Below are 13,553 nucleotides of genomic sequence, written 5' to 3' on the forward strand. Positions count from 1 at the left end.
GAAGCGGCTCGTCTGACGCGCAAGTGTGCTCGTCAACGCAACCGCTCGCACGTCAACGCGGCCGAGAAAACCATCGACAAGTCCCGAAACCGAGATTTGGACGTCGACGCTCCCATTAGAAGGCGTGGAAGACGTGCGTGTAATCACATTACATTGCACGGACTGGCATGGTATCAGCTTACAAGTCATCGGATGACAATTTATGGTTTTGGAATTTGTTTGGAACCAACGGAATCCAAATCCTACAGAAGGAATGAGATTGCGTGAGAATCGTTTTAATCAGATCAGGACGCTTGAAATCGATTGCATCAAAATACGATCCAAAGTACAAAACTGAAATGCAAAACATGGAATTGCATCACATGACGTGGCGGCCGAGGAGGCGGAGCGCGTCGCGGCGGAAGCGCTGGCCCGCCAGCACGTACGTGACAGGATTGAGGCAGCAGCGGACGTACGCCAGGCTGCGCGTGACGTACTCCAGCAGCAGGGCGCAAAGAGGCCGCGCCATCTTGACGGACAGCACCACGCTGTGCGGCAGCTGCAGGAGCACGAAGAGCGCCACCAGCGCCGCCATCAGCTTCAACGTGCGCTGCCGACGCCACCGCCTGGCCCCGCCTCCGCCGCGCCCCGCCCACACCACGCGAGCGATGCCCGCGTAGCACGCCGCCATCACCACAAAGGACACAGCGAAGACCGCGATGGCGGCGCCGTCGGCGACCATTTTGACCCGGGTGCCGGCCAGCGTGCCGCAGTAGGCGTCGCCCCCGGAGCCCACCACGCCGGAAAAGAGGATCTCCGGCAGGCTGAGGAGCGCCGCCGTCAGCCACACGGCCGCCGCCGCCGTCCTCGCAATTGCCGCCGGGTGGCGCGGCGAGTCCTTGCGCGGGATCACGGCCAGGTAGCGGTCCACGGCGATGCACGCCAGGAGCAACAGGCCGCCGTACGTGTTGACGGCGTAGACGGCGCGAGCGACCTTGCACACCGGCGCCGAGAAGATCCAGCCCACGTTGGTGTCGGCGGCCTGCAGCGGCAGCGTCAGCAGCAGCAGCAGGTCGGCGAGCGCCAGCTGAAACAGGAAGGCGTCCGTCGGCGAGCGTGCGCCGCGCCGGCGGTACGCCACGAAGGTCGCCATCACCAAAGCGTTTCCCGCCACGCCCAACAGGAAGATGACGGCGAAGAGACACGTCTGGAACACCTTGATGGCCGACTCGTGCTCGCCCGCCTCGCACCAGTCGGCGCCGTCGTCGTCGTCGTCCGACGCCTGCCGCCAATTCTCCGCTGACCAATTGGCGTAGTCGGCAAAATCGTCGGCGTTGGAAAAATGCTCGCCGTGGCCCCGCGACATCCTGACAAAAGCGCACGTGCGCGTTAGCAAGTCGACACGTTGGCTACAGCGGCAAGAAAAACTCAATTGAAGATTGAATCTCAAGTTTCTTAACAATTTTCACAAATTTTGAGTGAAAGTCGAGCGTGTGGAAAGTTTGTCGATTCTGACCTTGGCGTCTCGCAGTCTCGCCGAGTTGTGCTCAAGACGTCGATGTCATCTTCCATCTTGTCGGCGTCCGTCAGCCAATCGGGACGCGGACGCTTTTGGCGACCTCGTGACCTGACGGGCGGTGGCTTTTGCTGACCCCTGACCTCCAGATGTCGCGAAAGTGGAGCCGATGTTCAAGATCGGAGACGAGCCATTGAGGTCGTCGCACCCAGCGAGCGTTTGACCGCAAAAAAACAAAAAAAGCCACAATGCAAAGTTTCGTTCGCTTGTTGACGCGAGGTCAACGGGAAGTTTTCGCAAAACGTCTTTCAGCGAGGCCAACGCCACACTTCCTGCTGCCACACGCGAACATCCTGCACTTTAAAAAGGCGTGCGTGTGTGCGCGTGCGTGTGTTGTAAGATCTCTTTTGACTGACATTAGTGAAGTTGACGCAACGTGTGCGAGGTTTGCAGCACTGAATTGCAATAAATTCAAAAAGCACACTAAGTGTGCGTGCGGGCGTGCGTGTGTGCGCGTGCGTGTGTGTGGCGTCGATATGGGCGAAGGGCGGCACCTCAACTTCCTGTTGGCTCTCAGAGACCCCGAGAACCTCTTGAGCGATTTCCTCCCTCGTTAAGTGGCGACAGTGTGTGAGAACACGCGCACGCTCACACAAACGCACATACATAGAAACACACAGAGACCCGCGCGGGCTCACGCACTTGTATAAACAGGCACACCCAGACACAAATGGAGAGACGCACACGCATGCACGCGCGGACTCAAGGGGGCTTGGCTTGAGTCCGCCCCCCCTCCTCTATCTCTCTCTCTCAATCCCCCCCCCCCACCACCACCACCACCACACACGCACGAACAGTGTCGCCAGATAACCTCCCGAAGCCAACCGGATCTCGGCTGCTTCTTTGCGTGTGCGCGTGGGCATCCTGATGGCGCGGTTGCCGCTCGTCGTGGTTGTCGTCGCGGGTAAGTGCGACCGCTCGCCGTTTGCCGTTTTGTTGCTGTTGTCACTTGTTTTTTTTTTTTTTTTTTGCAGGTTTACTGAGCGCGCGCACGCTCCAGCAAACGCAAGTCAAAGTCCAGCCGACTGACAAAAGCGTCGTGGAGCAAGGTGAAAACTTTTTTTGATTGGCTGATGACGTCATGAGGTCGCGTCTCCTTCCGGACGCTGCCCGCCACGCCGCATGAACACGCGCGACTTGAATTGTGTCAAATCGACGCATTTGCGTCTTCGCTTTCGAGACGTCATGTTTGTTCTTCGACTTCGACAATAAAGGGATTTCTATTGAAGTTGCCCTTTTGATTCGTTCAGATGCGCTGCCTCAGGTGGGGAAGGAAAAAGGCAGCCGATCAGAAGACGAGCGGATTCGAGTCCAGGACGAACTGGAGCAGGAAGACGTCATCACCGAAGATGACGGTCAGTTTTAGACATAAATAAAAAAAAAAAAGGTGCCACCGTGTTGCAACCGGTCACTCGCGCCTCGTGCGTGAACGTCAATGTGTTTGCTTCACTGAACATGTGTGCGCGATTTTGTTTTTCTCTTTCTGTCTGTGTGTGTGGGGGGGGCGTGTGCGTGTGTGTGTGTGCGCGCGCGCGCGTGTATGCAGAAAACTTTCAGGACGTCGAAGACTTCGAGCTGCTCGGCGTCGGCTGTCGCGTCGACGCGCTGGTCGAGTTGAGCGCGGCCGTTTGCACTTCCTCGTTTGAGCAGCAGATGGCGACGTTGGAGGCCGACTCGCTTTGCGTCCTCGACCACATCGTCGGGTAAGACCAGGCACCGACTGGTGATGTCATCAATGTGTGCCGATGACGCCCTTTCTCCGTCGCCACGTTGAGATGAATGAACCTCGATAGTTTCCGAAGAATCCTTATGAAGTGATCGGCGGGTGGGGAAAGGTCGCCGGCGTTTTTCGTGGAACGACCCACGTCCACGCTCTCCAAATCTCTGGCCCGCAGCGCCTACAACCAGCTGAGCGTGTGCCTGGAGAGCCTGTCGCACTGGTGCGGCTGCCACTACCCCAACGCCGCCGCCCACTCGGCCTTCCTGCGCGTCCACTCGGCCTTCTTTGCCGGCTGCCCCCCCCGGCCGCAAGAGCGCCCCCCGCAGGACGCGCCCCGCCGGCTGGTCGTGGGCCTGACGCTAGCCCCCGTCGCTCTCGTCCCGCTGCTGGTCTACGCCGCCGCCAAATGCCCGCCGATGACCGCAAAACACGTCGCCGCCAGAAGCCAATAAAAAGAGAAAAAAGGTAACACCCGATTTTTGGGGCGAGTGGCTCTTTTATTCGGACAAAGACGTAGCTCGTCAGCGCCGATTCTGGAGTCGCGATTCTTGAGTGACTCGTTCTTTGACGGTGGCGTCTTGATTCTTATTTTTTGCTTTGTAGTTTTCAGTTGCGATTTTTGATTTGTGGTGATTTTTCGTGGCTGCTTTATTTTTTTGACGCAGGATTTTTGAGCAGTGTCTGTTTTTTAGTCGTCATTTTTGATCCCCAAATTTTGCCTGATGATTTTTGAGTGGTTGTTTTCGGTTTGTCTTTTTGGAGTATATTTTTCATCTCTGGCTTTTGGTTTACGCGTTTTTTTTTTTTGAAGTCAAGATTGTCAAATGTCTTTTTCCTTATTTTTTATTGATTTATTTGTATTCACTTACACGACGAGATTTCTCTCATGTGGCCCGAATGAGCCGGGCGGCGAGTCTTTCACGCGACGGCGCCGTGACCCTCGGACGTCTGCGAGGTGGACCTGCTGAACTTGGAGCCCGACGGGCGCTCGCGTCCAGCCTTCCTGCAAAGAAGCGCTTTGGTGTTTCTGCGGAACTTCTCGCCCACGAAGGCGTAGAGCAGCGGGTTGATGGCGCTGTGCAGCAGCGCCAGGCCGTTGCTGAGGACCAGCGCCGCGCTGACCGAACGGCGCGCCCGGCAGTCGAAGACGACCAGGTCGGCCCTCATGAGCGTGTCGGCCATCGTGGCCAGGTGGTACGGCGTCCAGCACAGCACGAAGGCCGCCACCACGGCCGAGATGACGCGCATGGCGCGGTGCTTGCGGAAGCCTCGCGTGCGCAGCAGCCGCGCCGCCGTCACGCCGTAGCACGCCAGCATGACGCCCAGCGGGAGCACGAAGCCCAGAAGGTGGCGCAGGGCGCGCGTGGCCACCCTCCACACAGGGGCGCTGCCCACGTCGAAGCTCTCGGCGCACGTCGTCCGGGCCGAGTCGCGGTCGGGCCGCGCCGCGTCGTTGAAGAGCGCCGGCAGCGCCAGGGCGGCGCCCAGGGCCCACACGCCGCCGCACGCCAACCGGCCGCAGCGCCTCTGCGGCCGGTTGGCGCGCACGATGACCAGGTAGCGGTCGACGCTGATGCACGCCAGGAACAGCACGCTGGTGTAGAAGTTGGCCTCGAAGATCAGGCTGAGCAATTTGCACGTGGCGTCGCCGAAGATCCAGCCGTGGGTCAGCGCCGCCGCCCAGAAGGGGACGGTCAGCGCCATCAGCCCGTCGGCCGCCGTCAGGTGGAACAGGTACACGTCGGACGGGGTGAGCGAGCGCCGGCCCCGCGCGAGCACCAGCGCCACCACCAGGTTCCCGGGGAGCGCCAGCAGGAAGATGGCGGCCAGGAGCGCGCTGAGCGCCGCCGCCGCCGCCGAGCCCAGCGGACGCACTTCGCACGAAAGCGTGTCGGGGTCCACCGCGAACACGGAAAGGTTGGACCGGGCGCCGTGCGACTCGTTCAGCGCGTCCAAGTCATAGCGGTAATCGAAGGGCACCAAGATGGACATGGCGGCGGACGTCGCCTTCGGGAAAAACAAAAAATCTCGCGAAAAGCGTCAGCCGGGTGCCAAGGAACTCAACGGAAATGAGTTGAGAGCAAAGTAGTGCTTTGCCGCCGTCTTGTAAATGAGGCGATTCACGACAAATAGCTTTTGGAACAACCGAGGACGGGAAGTTGATGCTTAACACAAACGGAAACGGATTTATGTTTTCCGAAAAGCGACGACTCACCTTTGACGGGTCGCCTGGAGAGAGAGCGGGACGGTCGGACGTAGGACACGTCTTTCGCCGCTTTGCCAATTTCCTGTTGCGACGCGCTTCCTCCTTCAAGACACGCCCACTTCCTGCCGTGGCGCCTCCTGAGTGCGTTCCCATGGTAACCGCAGGAGCACACTCAAGAGGTTTTCTTTTGGCGACACTGAAGCAAAGTCGCGATGGCAACTTTTGACGTGAGCGTGCGGCAAACACGACGCGAAACAACGTGTCTCGTTTACTTGTTTAATGGCCGGCGCGGGCGCGGGCGCGGCGTTCAGGGGTGGAAATGCAAGTCCCACAGCTCCACCTTCATGATGGCCTTGCCCATCGGCGACATGGTGACCTTGACGTCCATCTTGCCGCTCTCGTAGGTCAGGCTGTTGCCGTCGGCCTCCTGGCGCGCGAAACACGACAGATTCTTGCTGTTGTACATTTTGTCGTAGAGCTTGTCGTCGGTTTCGCAATCGACGGGGAAGATGCCGACGCCCATCCAGTTCTTGTAGAAGCTGTAGTTGTAGGGCACGGAGAACAGGATGGCCAGCTTGGCCGTGACATTTTGCCGCTCGCAGAGGTCGTAGGTCAGCACGCCCACCGCGCCCGAGGCTTCGATGTCCGTCTTGTTGAAGTTGCACACTTCGGTGCGCATGGGCCGCACGGTGGGCTGCGGCGGGCTGTGGCAGTCGCCGCTCTCCAGGTACACCCTGCGGAGACACCATGACGGACAAGATGACGGCGTGGTGCCGTCGACGCGACGCAAAGCGCGAGCGAGCGCGAGCCTCACTTGGGGCGCTTGAGCACGTAGCCGTTGGTCAGGTTGGTGATCTCGATGGTGACGTTCCTGCGACTCTTTTGGCTGGCCGCCAAAGCCTCGGCGGTCTCCATGGCAACCTCTGAACAAAACAGTCACGCCGTTACTTTGCGGAAGTCGGCCTCCGCCCGGCGTTGCCATTTGGTCAATGGCGGACGGCGCAAATTTGTCGCATCGAGTGCGACCGCGTCGTTGCCGTCGGGAAGTTTTCGGCCGGTGCGCTCCATCGCGCCGATTTGAGTTTCAAAATAAACGCGTCGAGCCAAAGCGCCGAAAAGTTGCGGGCCGGCCAATTTTTGCCGCGTCCAATTTTAATCTCGCCAGCAAAACCTGACCCGCGCCCACGTCGCGGGTGCGGGCGGGGCCGAATATCGTCACTTTTCAGGAGAGCCGTCCAAACGTGTCGCGTCATCGCAACGAAAAAGCCATTTTCCACTTTTCGGCATTTCCGATCGATGGGAGCCCAAATCGGAACTTGATCCGATTGGCGTTGGGCGTTTCTGGCCCGACGCCTGCGACTTGCGCAAGGAGACAATCGGGACCGACCGAAGCGGCGTGTCGGTGCGAGTGCCGTTCTTGTGATAACCCCGCCCACAAATCTGGAAGCCACAAAGGAGACGCCGTCCGTCCGTCCGTACGTCTTTTGAAGCGCTTAACTGAAAAAAAGTTTGCAGTGTTTGGCGTCCAAACCAAAACCACACCCGTGACATTGATCGGTCCTTTGGGCTCCTTGTTGGCCCAAAAAGTAGTGAAATGACGCTGACGCAAACAGAAAGAACGCGACTCCAGCCTTTTCGGGTTGACGAGCAACTTGACAAACTTTTGGAGAGTGTGAAGAGACAACATAAGCGAGGATGTCGCACCTGACAAAAGTGTGTGTGTGTGTGTGTGTGGGGGTGTGTGTGTGTGTGTGTGTGTCGGCTAAGCGGCTTACCTGCAACGACGGCGACACAGGCGACAGGTGCTGACTACCTTGGAAACTCCTGAACTGTGGCCGCCGTTGCTGCTGCTTTCTTGGACGTACGTGAAGCCGACTTTTGACTCCGCCCACCATCGGGGCGCCGTCACTCACGCACGCACACGCAGACGCGCTTTTGTTTTGCCGGCCGGCCCTGCCGGTCGGGCCGGCATTCCTGCCGGTGCTGCGCCTTCATTTGCGACCGTTGGCGAGGTTTCGCTCGACCGGAACGCAACCGGGTGGGGGACATTCTTGCCCCGCCCCGCCGAGGGGCGTGTCCACGTCGGATGAATTGAAACTTGTTGCATTCAAGACATTGTTCGGTGTGTTTGGGCTTTTTTTTTTTTGCGGCACAGCAAAACGCTGACCTGGTGGGTGGCGTGTCACGGATGCGAGCCCGCCGCGTCGCCGTTGACGACGCCAATCATCACAAGCGGAAAAACAAAAAGCAGACGGGACGCTTCATGACCAGTTGACGTGTTGACCGAACGTTTCTCGGTTGCTTTTTTTTTTTTTTGTGTCCAATGCTCGTTTACTTGACGTGTTTTTTGCGTGTGCGTTTAACTTGTGTGTATTTTTCATGCCTTAGCTTCACGTGATGCACGCTTGCATGTCGTGTGAGTTTTTTTTGCCGCTTCTTCATGCTTTGTGCGTTCAATGCACGTTTCGTTCCCATTGCTTGCATTTGTTTGTTTGTCTTTGATGTGTTGAAGGCAATTTTGCCGCACGTGGGCGTGTTTTGCACGTTGTTGCATTGAACGGCGTCTTTCTGTGACTTTTGAGCATAACACGTGTTTGCGGCGCCGAGAAGAGAAGAGACTCGAGAGGTCGGTTTGGCGGCGAGACGCCATTTTTATTGAAGCTTAAGCGGCGAGCGCGCCGCAAGTCACTTCGACTTGTCGTGGATCTCCAACTTGATGATGGCGTGACCTTCGTCGGACATGCAGGCGGCCACGTCCACCTCGCCGCCGCTGTACTCCACGCCCGAGCCGTCGGCCTTGTGGCGCACAAAGCCGACGATCTCCTTGGAGTCGTACATCAAGTGGTAGAGTTTGCCGTCGGTGGGCCGCTCCCTGGAGAAGACGCCCACGGCCAGCCAGTTCTTGTAAAGGGTGTAGTCGAAGGGCACGGAGAACATGACGGCCACCATCTCCTTGCAGTACTTCTGCCGCATGTGGAAGAGCTCGTAGGTGAGCACGCCCACGGCGCCCGAGGCCGTGTTGTCGTCTTTGGTGAAGGAGCAGACTTCGCCGCGGCCCAGGCGCACGGTGGGCTGCGGCGGGCTGTACGGGAAGCCGCTCTCCATGTGCACCCTGCGGCGCACAATAAACACGCGTCAGAGCGAGCCTGCGCCTTTGGCCTGAACGACGCGACCACTCGGCAATATTTGCGGCGGGAGGCCGCGCCAAGTCAAGCTTTACGGGCCCCATTTGGGGATGGCCGCAACATTTGGACCGGACGCTCAAATGGCGCAACGTTTGTAAAGATGAGCGGTCCAAAGTTGGACCGGATGGCTTTTCTCTCTCTCCTTGCTTGATTTTGTCAGCAAAATGTCAATCAACCGATCAGCTCTCATCTGTTCTCGTTCAATTTCCTTCCTACTTTCCTGCATGCTCGCCGACTTCTCTCGTCTGCGGTCCGCCTCCTGCCTTTTGCTTTTTGGGAAACCAACCGCGCCAAAACGTCCGCAAGCACTCGACACTGACGAAGAAGAAGATGAAGTCGCTTACTTGGGGTTGTTGAGACAGAACTGCTTCGTAAGGTTGAGCACCTCGATGGTGCAGTTGCGGTTGGTGGTCAGGTGGAAGGCGTGCGACTCGGCCGTCTCGGGCATGATGGCCTAAAATCGTCGTCATCGTCATCGTCATCGTCATCGGCGATAATCGTACACGTACTCACTTTGATTGGTCTCACTCGACGACAGCGACTGGCAAAGACGGTTGGAGTTCCACACACGCGCGCACCAAAGTCTGCATCTGCCGAAGCGGCCTGCCGTTCCGTTTGGGGACGAGCTCGAGGCCACGCCCTCGGACTCGCCCTTCGGACGGGTCTCGGCCAACCAGGAAAGAAAAGGTACCGGACTTCCCCGACGGGTTCGCACGCATAGTTTAACCGGTTTGGTTAAGGAATTTATTCAACTCTCCACCCCTGCTTCCAAGTTCATACAGTAGTGCCCCCCCCCCCCCAAAAAAAAGAAATCACAAATTTTACTCAAATAATTGTATAGAGTTGAAAAGAATCAATCCATTTTTTTCACACTATAAACTGAAATGCCATTGCGATATTCTTTGTCTCCGTGTGCTGCTGCGCCATTGGTGTTGCATAAAAGCTTCTAGCCAGATGGGGCCTTCATCAATCTGTCACTAATTTGCCGTCAGTATTTCAGGCCGACCCACGTGACCCTAACCGTCCCTCGTCGGCTGTCCATGTCAAAGCAGAAAGAAATGAAAACAACAGACACGCATGCGCACATCTGCCAAATAAAAACAATATGAGACACATATCATTGAAGTTTGTGGGACTGAAATGTAAACAACACTCTGATTCATTTTGTATCGATTTGGCTCCGTGTCAGCTGTGCGGGTGACGTGATACCGGCATGTCCGTTCTCGACGCCGATTGGTTGACTCGGACCGACTGGGCGGGTCTGAAAGTCTGACCAAAACTCACTGGCGGACTAAAGCGCAGAGAAATGGCAAATTCTGCCTTTTGCACTGACGCTCATTTGCGTTCGCGAGCGAAAGGCTAAGTCACGTGGTCGTTCTGAAATACAGGAAGTGATTACACTTGAATGTCCTTCTGTTGGCTCCGTTTAGTTTTGGCGTCAACTTGAGTTGAGGTGACAAGAAACAGCTTCAAGGCTTTCTTGCCGCAGCTGCCAAATTAAGGCTGCGTGTTGTCAAGTGAGTGGAGTCGAGTGTCTTCACAACTTGTCAATTGTGTTCATGTGTGCCCACACCACGTCCGAAGGCGTCTCCTCTCCGCCTCTCCGCCACTCTCGCCACATTGTCAACCGGCTCGGGTCTTCTTTGCGCCCAAACAACAACGCTGCCCTCTGCTGGACAATGTCGGCTACTTCCCGTCCACCAACTTGAAGGTTTGCCGCGCTTCTTTTCTTCCAACCCAGCTGGTGAGTGACCAAAAACGATTTCTTCGAAGTAATCGTCATTTCCTGCTACGGTCAAGCCTATGTCCATGATTTGAATATGAGTCAAACTAATTAGTCTTTTTTATTTTCATTTAATGAAAAAAAGCAAACCACTTTTTTATTGTCAATTGTATGCAAGTAAAAAAAAAAGCGCCGACGTGTCGCCGCGTTGCGGTCAAACGCCAGCGTGCTGACGGATCCATTGTCTGTAGTTGTGGACTTTGGCGTAGACGCCCGGCCGCCGCTGGCGGGCGCAGCCTTCGCCCCAGCTGACCACGCCCACCGCCACGAAACGCCCATCCACTTGGCACACCAGAGGACCGCCCGAGTCGCCCTGAACGCAAACATCAGAATCGTCATTGTGTTGCTCCAAAATGCGGAAATATTCTTTACCCCAAAAAAATAAAATTATCTTCTGTCCCTAAAATGATATTTATTTTATGAGATTTCTAAATAGTCTCAGAAAAATGGCACTTAGCATCCTCTTCAAGTCATCAACTGTATAGAATAAGTTGAATATTTATTTCCCAAAAAAATGTCCCCCCCAAGTTAAAAAAAAAACAAACAAAAAAGCCAAAACTGGGCTGACTTGTATCTGGCGGAGCCGCTGCGGGTGAACGGCGAGCGTGACGTGCGAGACGAGAGGTCGGGCGGTTACCTCGCAGGCGTCCTGCGTCCAGTCGTCCCGGCCTGCGCACAACATGTTGCCCGTGATCTTGTCCCCGTAGTAATCGGCACCGGCGCACACGTCGGCGGCCAGCAAGTTGACGTGCGCCCGCCGCAGGAACTGCGAGTGGTACCACAGGCCGTGCTGCTCCTTGCCGAAGCCCGCAATCTCGCACGGGAAACCGGCGGGGAGGTCGTGGCCCTCGACGGGTAGGCACGCCCGCCGCACGCCCGGACTCTGCCGGGCGCAGCGCCCGTCCTTTTTGGACTTGAGCTTCAGCAGCGCTGCACAGTCGCACGTTCCAGATTTTATCTTCCATCGGCAGCAAGTGTCGCGTGCCAACGGCGACTTTCGCCGAGCGGGCCGCCATCGTCGCGAGCGGCTTACCGATGTCGTTGTCGTAGTTTCCGAGGTCGTTGTTGAAGTCGGGGTGCGGGATGATTTTGTCCACGCGGAACGTCTGCTCCAGGGCGTCGCTCCGGTTGAGGGCGCTCTTCCCCAGCGCCACCAGGAAGCGCCGCTCGTTGACACGCCATCTGCGGCCAACCGGCAAGTTGACGCCATTTGCTTCTTGCTTTTCCCAACACGAAGCTTTATCGCAAACGGGCAAACGGGCCTACCCGTCAGGGAAGCAGTGCGCGGCGGTGAGGACCCAGCAGCCCGAGATCAAAGTTCCCCCGCAGCGGAAGACCTTCTCTTTGGACCGGCCGCGCCACAAGATGGCCGCCACCCACGGGTGCGACTCCACCGGCGCCACCGAGCCGCCGACGATCCGCATCTGCTTCCGGCGCCAACGATGCCCGCACGGGTGCGAAGCTGGCGGGACCCAGACGCTCTTACGGAGATAAACGTCCGCACAAGGTGCGCAATTGAGGGGCGGAGCTTACCTGCCGGCGTGGTCCGCGGGGGCTGAGCGGTTGGCGGCACTACAACAAGGCAAGCAGGCGCCGGGATATTCCGCAATGTTCCAGCGACACGTTCGACACGCACACAAACGAGGGGGCGCAACGTACCTGTGGGCGTGCCGCGTGGATCGTCGGTGGGCAGCGCCGACGGGAACGTTTGAGCTGCACCGACACAAGCAAGTTTTCGCTTCCGTAGGCCGGAGAATATTGTGTCATACTCGACAGCGACAACAGGTGGCGCTCCAGCCGCGCTGAAAACCGAGCGCGTGACTTACACGAGGCGCATCGAGGGATGTCGCAATATTCCCAAAGCAGCCGCTGCTCCTTCCGCACGTGGCACCACGGCCGGCGCTTGAAGCGCACGTTCCTGATGGACACATTTCAATTTTCCAATTGGAAAACGTCCAAGTGATGAATTTTCCAAAGTGACGCAAAAAGCGCAGCAGAAGGAAGAAGGAGTCGCCCTCGGGCCGCGGGTTGCACACGTTCGCCGCGTGAACTCTCTGCCGTGCGTGAGTCGGTGGCGTTGCTATGGAAACGGAGGCGAGGACCTGCAGTAGTTGTGACTGCCGCCGTCCACGTCCAAGGTCAGGTAGCGTTGGCGGGTGTCGGCGTCCCAGCGCTCACACGGGCGACCGCTCTCCGACTGGGACCGGAAGCCTCGGTAGTAAAGCCCGACGCCCTCGTAGCAGTCGGCGCCGCTCGCTGCGAGGGGAAACGCAAACGACGCATTTTGGAATCTGTTATTGGGACAAGTGCAGTCTTGGCGCATCTCGCGCGACGGTTGTGGCGTCGTCACCGCTTTGGCAGAAGGTTCCCTCAAAAGCGTCGGGACACAAGCAGAACATGTGTCGGCCCGTCGTCAGGCTGGGGACGGACGTTCCTCCGTTCAGGCAGATTCCTGCCAACGGATCGCAGCACGTTGCGCTTTCGGGCTCATTCCTGCTCAAACGCGTCCGGACTTGACGCCGGCTTACCCGAGCTCCTCCACGACCACGACCGTCTTCTCGGCTGCTGGCGCCTTTCGGCCTGAGGGTGATTGAAAAACATGACGTTTTCACGAAAAAAGCCAGACCGCGAGCGGTGAGAGGATGGACGAGTCGCTTACGCTGGCGCCACCTGCGGATGAAGAGAAAAACGCCAACGTCAGGAGAACCAACGCCACAGCGCGCTGCATCGCGTCGTCAAGATCGACTGAACGTGTGGGCGGGGAGACGAGAGGGGCCTCCCAGGCAGTTGAAATGCACGCACGCACACACACACACACACTTAATGGATGCATATAGAACGACTCATCTTGCCCACAAACTCACACAACGACAGCAACACAAGTACACAAATGTGCCCCTTCAGCCCCCCACCCTGCACGCCACTGAGGCACACACATTTATGTTCAAGCGTGTCACTCTGAAAGCATTGTGACGTCACTGCACTAGTCTTAAAAAAATTGAAACGCCCAAACATTCATATATGGATTACGTGATTGTGTGGTGCCGCGTTTGCTTCGACACCACAACCTCCGCGATGATAGTGACGTCACTGGGGAGGAGATG

The 13,553-nt window shown here is 57.5% G+C and overlaps 6 protein-coding genes across 7 annotated transcripts; 1 reads left to right on the forward strand and 5 right to left on the reverse strand.

Moving 5' to 3' along the window:
• The first annotated feature begins 40 nt into the window (after nt 1-40).
• Nucleotides 41-4,857, forward strand: LOC148317892 (uncharacterized). The gene is made up of 5 exons (XM_088285056.1): nt 41-2,459; nt 2,530-2,604; nt 2,806-2,910; nt 3,102-3,258; nt 3,451-4,857. The coding sequence occupies exons 1-5, from the start codon at nt 2,423-2,425 to the stop codon at nt 3,725-3,727; spliced, it is 651 nt and encodes a 216-aa protein (XP_088141182.1). The 5' UTR covers nt 41-2,422; the 3' UTR covers nt 3,728-4,857.
• ccr10 (chemokine (C-C motif) receptor 10) lies at nt 359-1,858 on the reverse strand. The gene is made up of 2 exons (XM_088285252.1): nt 1,496-1,858; nt 359-1,346 (listed from the first exon to the last, which is right to left on the reverse strand). The coding sequence occupies exons 1-2, from the start codon at nt 1,549-1,551 to the stop codon at nt 359-361; spliced, it is 1,044 nt and encodes a 347-aa protein (XP_088141378.1). The 5' UTR covers nt 1,552-1,858.
• LOC148317894 (C-X-C chemokine receptor type 1-like) lies at nt 3,677-5,675 on the reverse strand. Its single transcript, XM_088285055.1, has one exon. It carries the CDS (start codon nt 5,265-5,267, stop codon nt 4,194-4,196), a length of 1,074 nt encoding a protein of 357 aa, XP_088141181.1. The 5' UTR covers nt 5,268-5,675; the 3' UTR covers nt 3,677-4,193.
• A 78-nt stretch (nt 5,676-5,753) lies between these two features.
• On the reverse strand, nt 5,754-7,396 carry LOC148317895 (DELTA-sagatoxin-Srs1a-like). The gene is made up of 3 exons (XM_088285059.1): nt 7,257-7,396; nt 6,296-6,404; nt 5,754-6,215 (listed from the first exon to the last, which is right to left on the reverse strand). The coding sequence occupies exons 2-3, from the start codon at nt 6,394-6,396 to the stop codon at nt 5,789-5,791; spliced, it is 528 nt and encodes a 175-aa protein (XP_088141185.1). The 5' UTR covers nt 6,397-6,404; nt 7,257-7,396; the 3' UTR covers nt 5,754-5,788.
• Nucleotides 7,397-8,108: 712 nt separating this feature from the next.
• Nucleotides 8,109-9,346, reverse strand: LOC148317896 (DELTA-sagatoxin-Srs1a-like). Its single transcript, XM_088285057.1, has 3 exons — nt 9,180-9,346; nt 9,011-9,120; nt 8,109-8,593 (listed from the first exon to the last, which is right to left on the reverse strand). The coding sequence occupies exons 2-3, from the start codon at nt 9,112-9,114 to the stop codon at nt 8,167-8,169; spliced, it is 531 nt and encodes a 176-aa protein (XP_088141183.1). The 5' UTR covers nt 9,115-9,120; nt 9,180-9,346; the 3' UTR covers nt 8,109-8,166.
• A 1,229-nt stretch (nt 9,347-10,575) lies between these two features.
• On the reverse strand, nt 10,576-13,454 carry plaub (plasminogen activator, urokinase b). Of its 2 annotated transcripts, XM_088285054.1 has the most exons (11): nt 13,109-13,452; nt 12,978-13,029; nt 12,800-12,901; nt 12,552-12,705; nt 12,276-12,367; nt 12,109-12,162; nt 11,983-12,021; nt 11,716-11,911; nt 11,483-11,631; nt 11,087-11,379; nt 10,576-10,762 (listed from the first exon to the last, which is right to left on the reverse strand). In XM_088285054.1, the coding sequence occupies exons 1-11, from the start codon at nt 13,280-13,282 to the stop codon at nt 10,604-10,606; spliced, it is 1,464 nt and encodes a 487-aa protein (XP_088141180.1). In that variant the 5' UTR covers nt 13,283-13,452; the 3' UTR covers nt 10,576-10,603. The 2 variants fall into 2 exon arrangements, with proteins under 2 accessions (XP_088141180.1, XP_088141179.1); XM_088285053.1 differs by having other exon boundaries at nt 11,983-12,162; nt 13,109-13,454.
• Between the last annotated feature and the right edge of the window lie 99 nt (nt 13,455-13,553).

The sequence above is a fragment of the Idiotropiscis lumnitzeri genome, chromosome 20 (assembly GCF_059441095.1).
Source record: "Idiotropiscis lumnitzeri isolate Australia: NSW breed Sydney's pygmy pipehorse chromosome 20, RoL_Ilum_1.0, whole genome shotgun sequence".
Classification (NCBI taxonomy): Eukaryota; Metazoa; Chordata; class Actinopteri; order Syngnathiformes; family Syngnathidae; genus Idiotropiscis; species Idiotropiscis lumnitzeri.

What these genes read in the sequence shown, in the direction of transcription:
- ccr10 (XM_088285252.1), bottom strand. Translation starts at nt 1,551, where the DNA reads ATGGAAGATGACATCGACGTCTTGAGCACAACTCGGCGAGACTGCGAG. An exon ending in CGAGACTGCGAGACGCCAAG is followed by an intron (nt 1,347 to 1,495) that starts GTCAGAATCGAC and finishes CGCTTTTGTCAG; the next exon opens with GATGTCGCGGGGCCACGGCG.
- LOC148317892 (XM_088285056.1), top strand. Translation starts at nt 2,423, where the DNA reads ATGGCGCGGTTGCCGCTCGTCGTGGTTGTCGTCGCGG. An exon ending in CGTCGTGGTTGTCGTCGCGG is followed by an intron (nt 2,460 to 2,529) that starts GTAAGTGCGACC and finishes TTTTTTTTGCAG; the next exon opens with GTTTACTGAGCGCGCGCACG. An exon ending in CAAAAGCGTCGTGGAGCAAG is followed by an intron (nt 2,605 to 2,805) that starts GTGAAAACTTTT and finishes TGATTCGTTCAG; the next exon opens with ATGCGCTGCCTCAGGTGGGG.
- LOC148317894 (XM_088285055.1), bottom strand. Translation starts at nt 5,267, where the DNA reads ATGTCCATCTTGGTGCCCTTCGATTACCGCTATGACTTGGACGCGCTG.
- LOC148317895 (XM_088285059.1), bottom strand. Translation starts at nt 6,396, where the DNA reads ATGGAGACCGCCGAGGCTTTGGCGGCCAGCCAAAAGAGTCGCAGGAAC. An exon ending in TACGTGCTCAAGCGCCCCAA is followed by an intron (nt 6,216 to 6,295) that starts GTGAGGCTCGCG and finishes GTGTCTCCGCAG; the next exon opens with GGTGTACCTGGAGAGCGGCG.
- LOC148317896 (XM_088285057.1), bottom strand. Translation starts at nt 9,114, where the DNA reads ATGCCCGAGACGGCCGAGTCGCACGCCTTCCACCTGACCACCAACCGC. An exon ending in TTCTGTCTCAACAACCCCAA is followed by an intron (nt 8,594 to 9,010) that starts GTAAGCGACTTC and finishes TGTGCGCCGCAG; the next exon opens with GGTGCACATGGAGAGCGGCT.
- plaub (XM_088285053.1), bottom strand. Translation starts at nt 13,282, where the DNA reads ATGCATCCATTAAGTGTGTGTGTGTGTGTGCGTGCGTGCATTTCAACT. An exon ending in GTGGTCGTGGAGGAGCTCGG is followed by an intron (nt 12,902 to 12,977) that starts GTAAGCCGGCGT and finishes ATCCGTTGGCAG; the next exon opens with GAATCTGCCTGAACGGAGGA. An exon ending in GCGCACTGCTTCCCTGACGG is followed by an intron (nt 11,632 to 11,715) that starts GTAGGCCCGTTT and finishes GGTTGGCCGCAG; the next exon opens with ATGGCGTGTCAACGAGCGGC.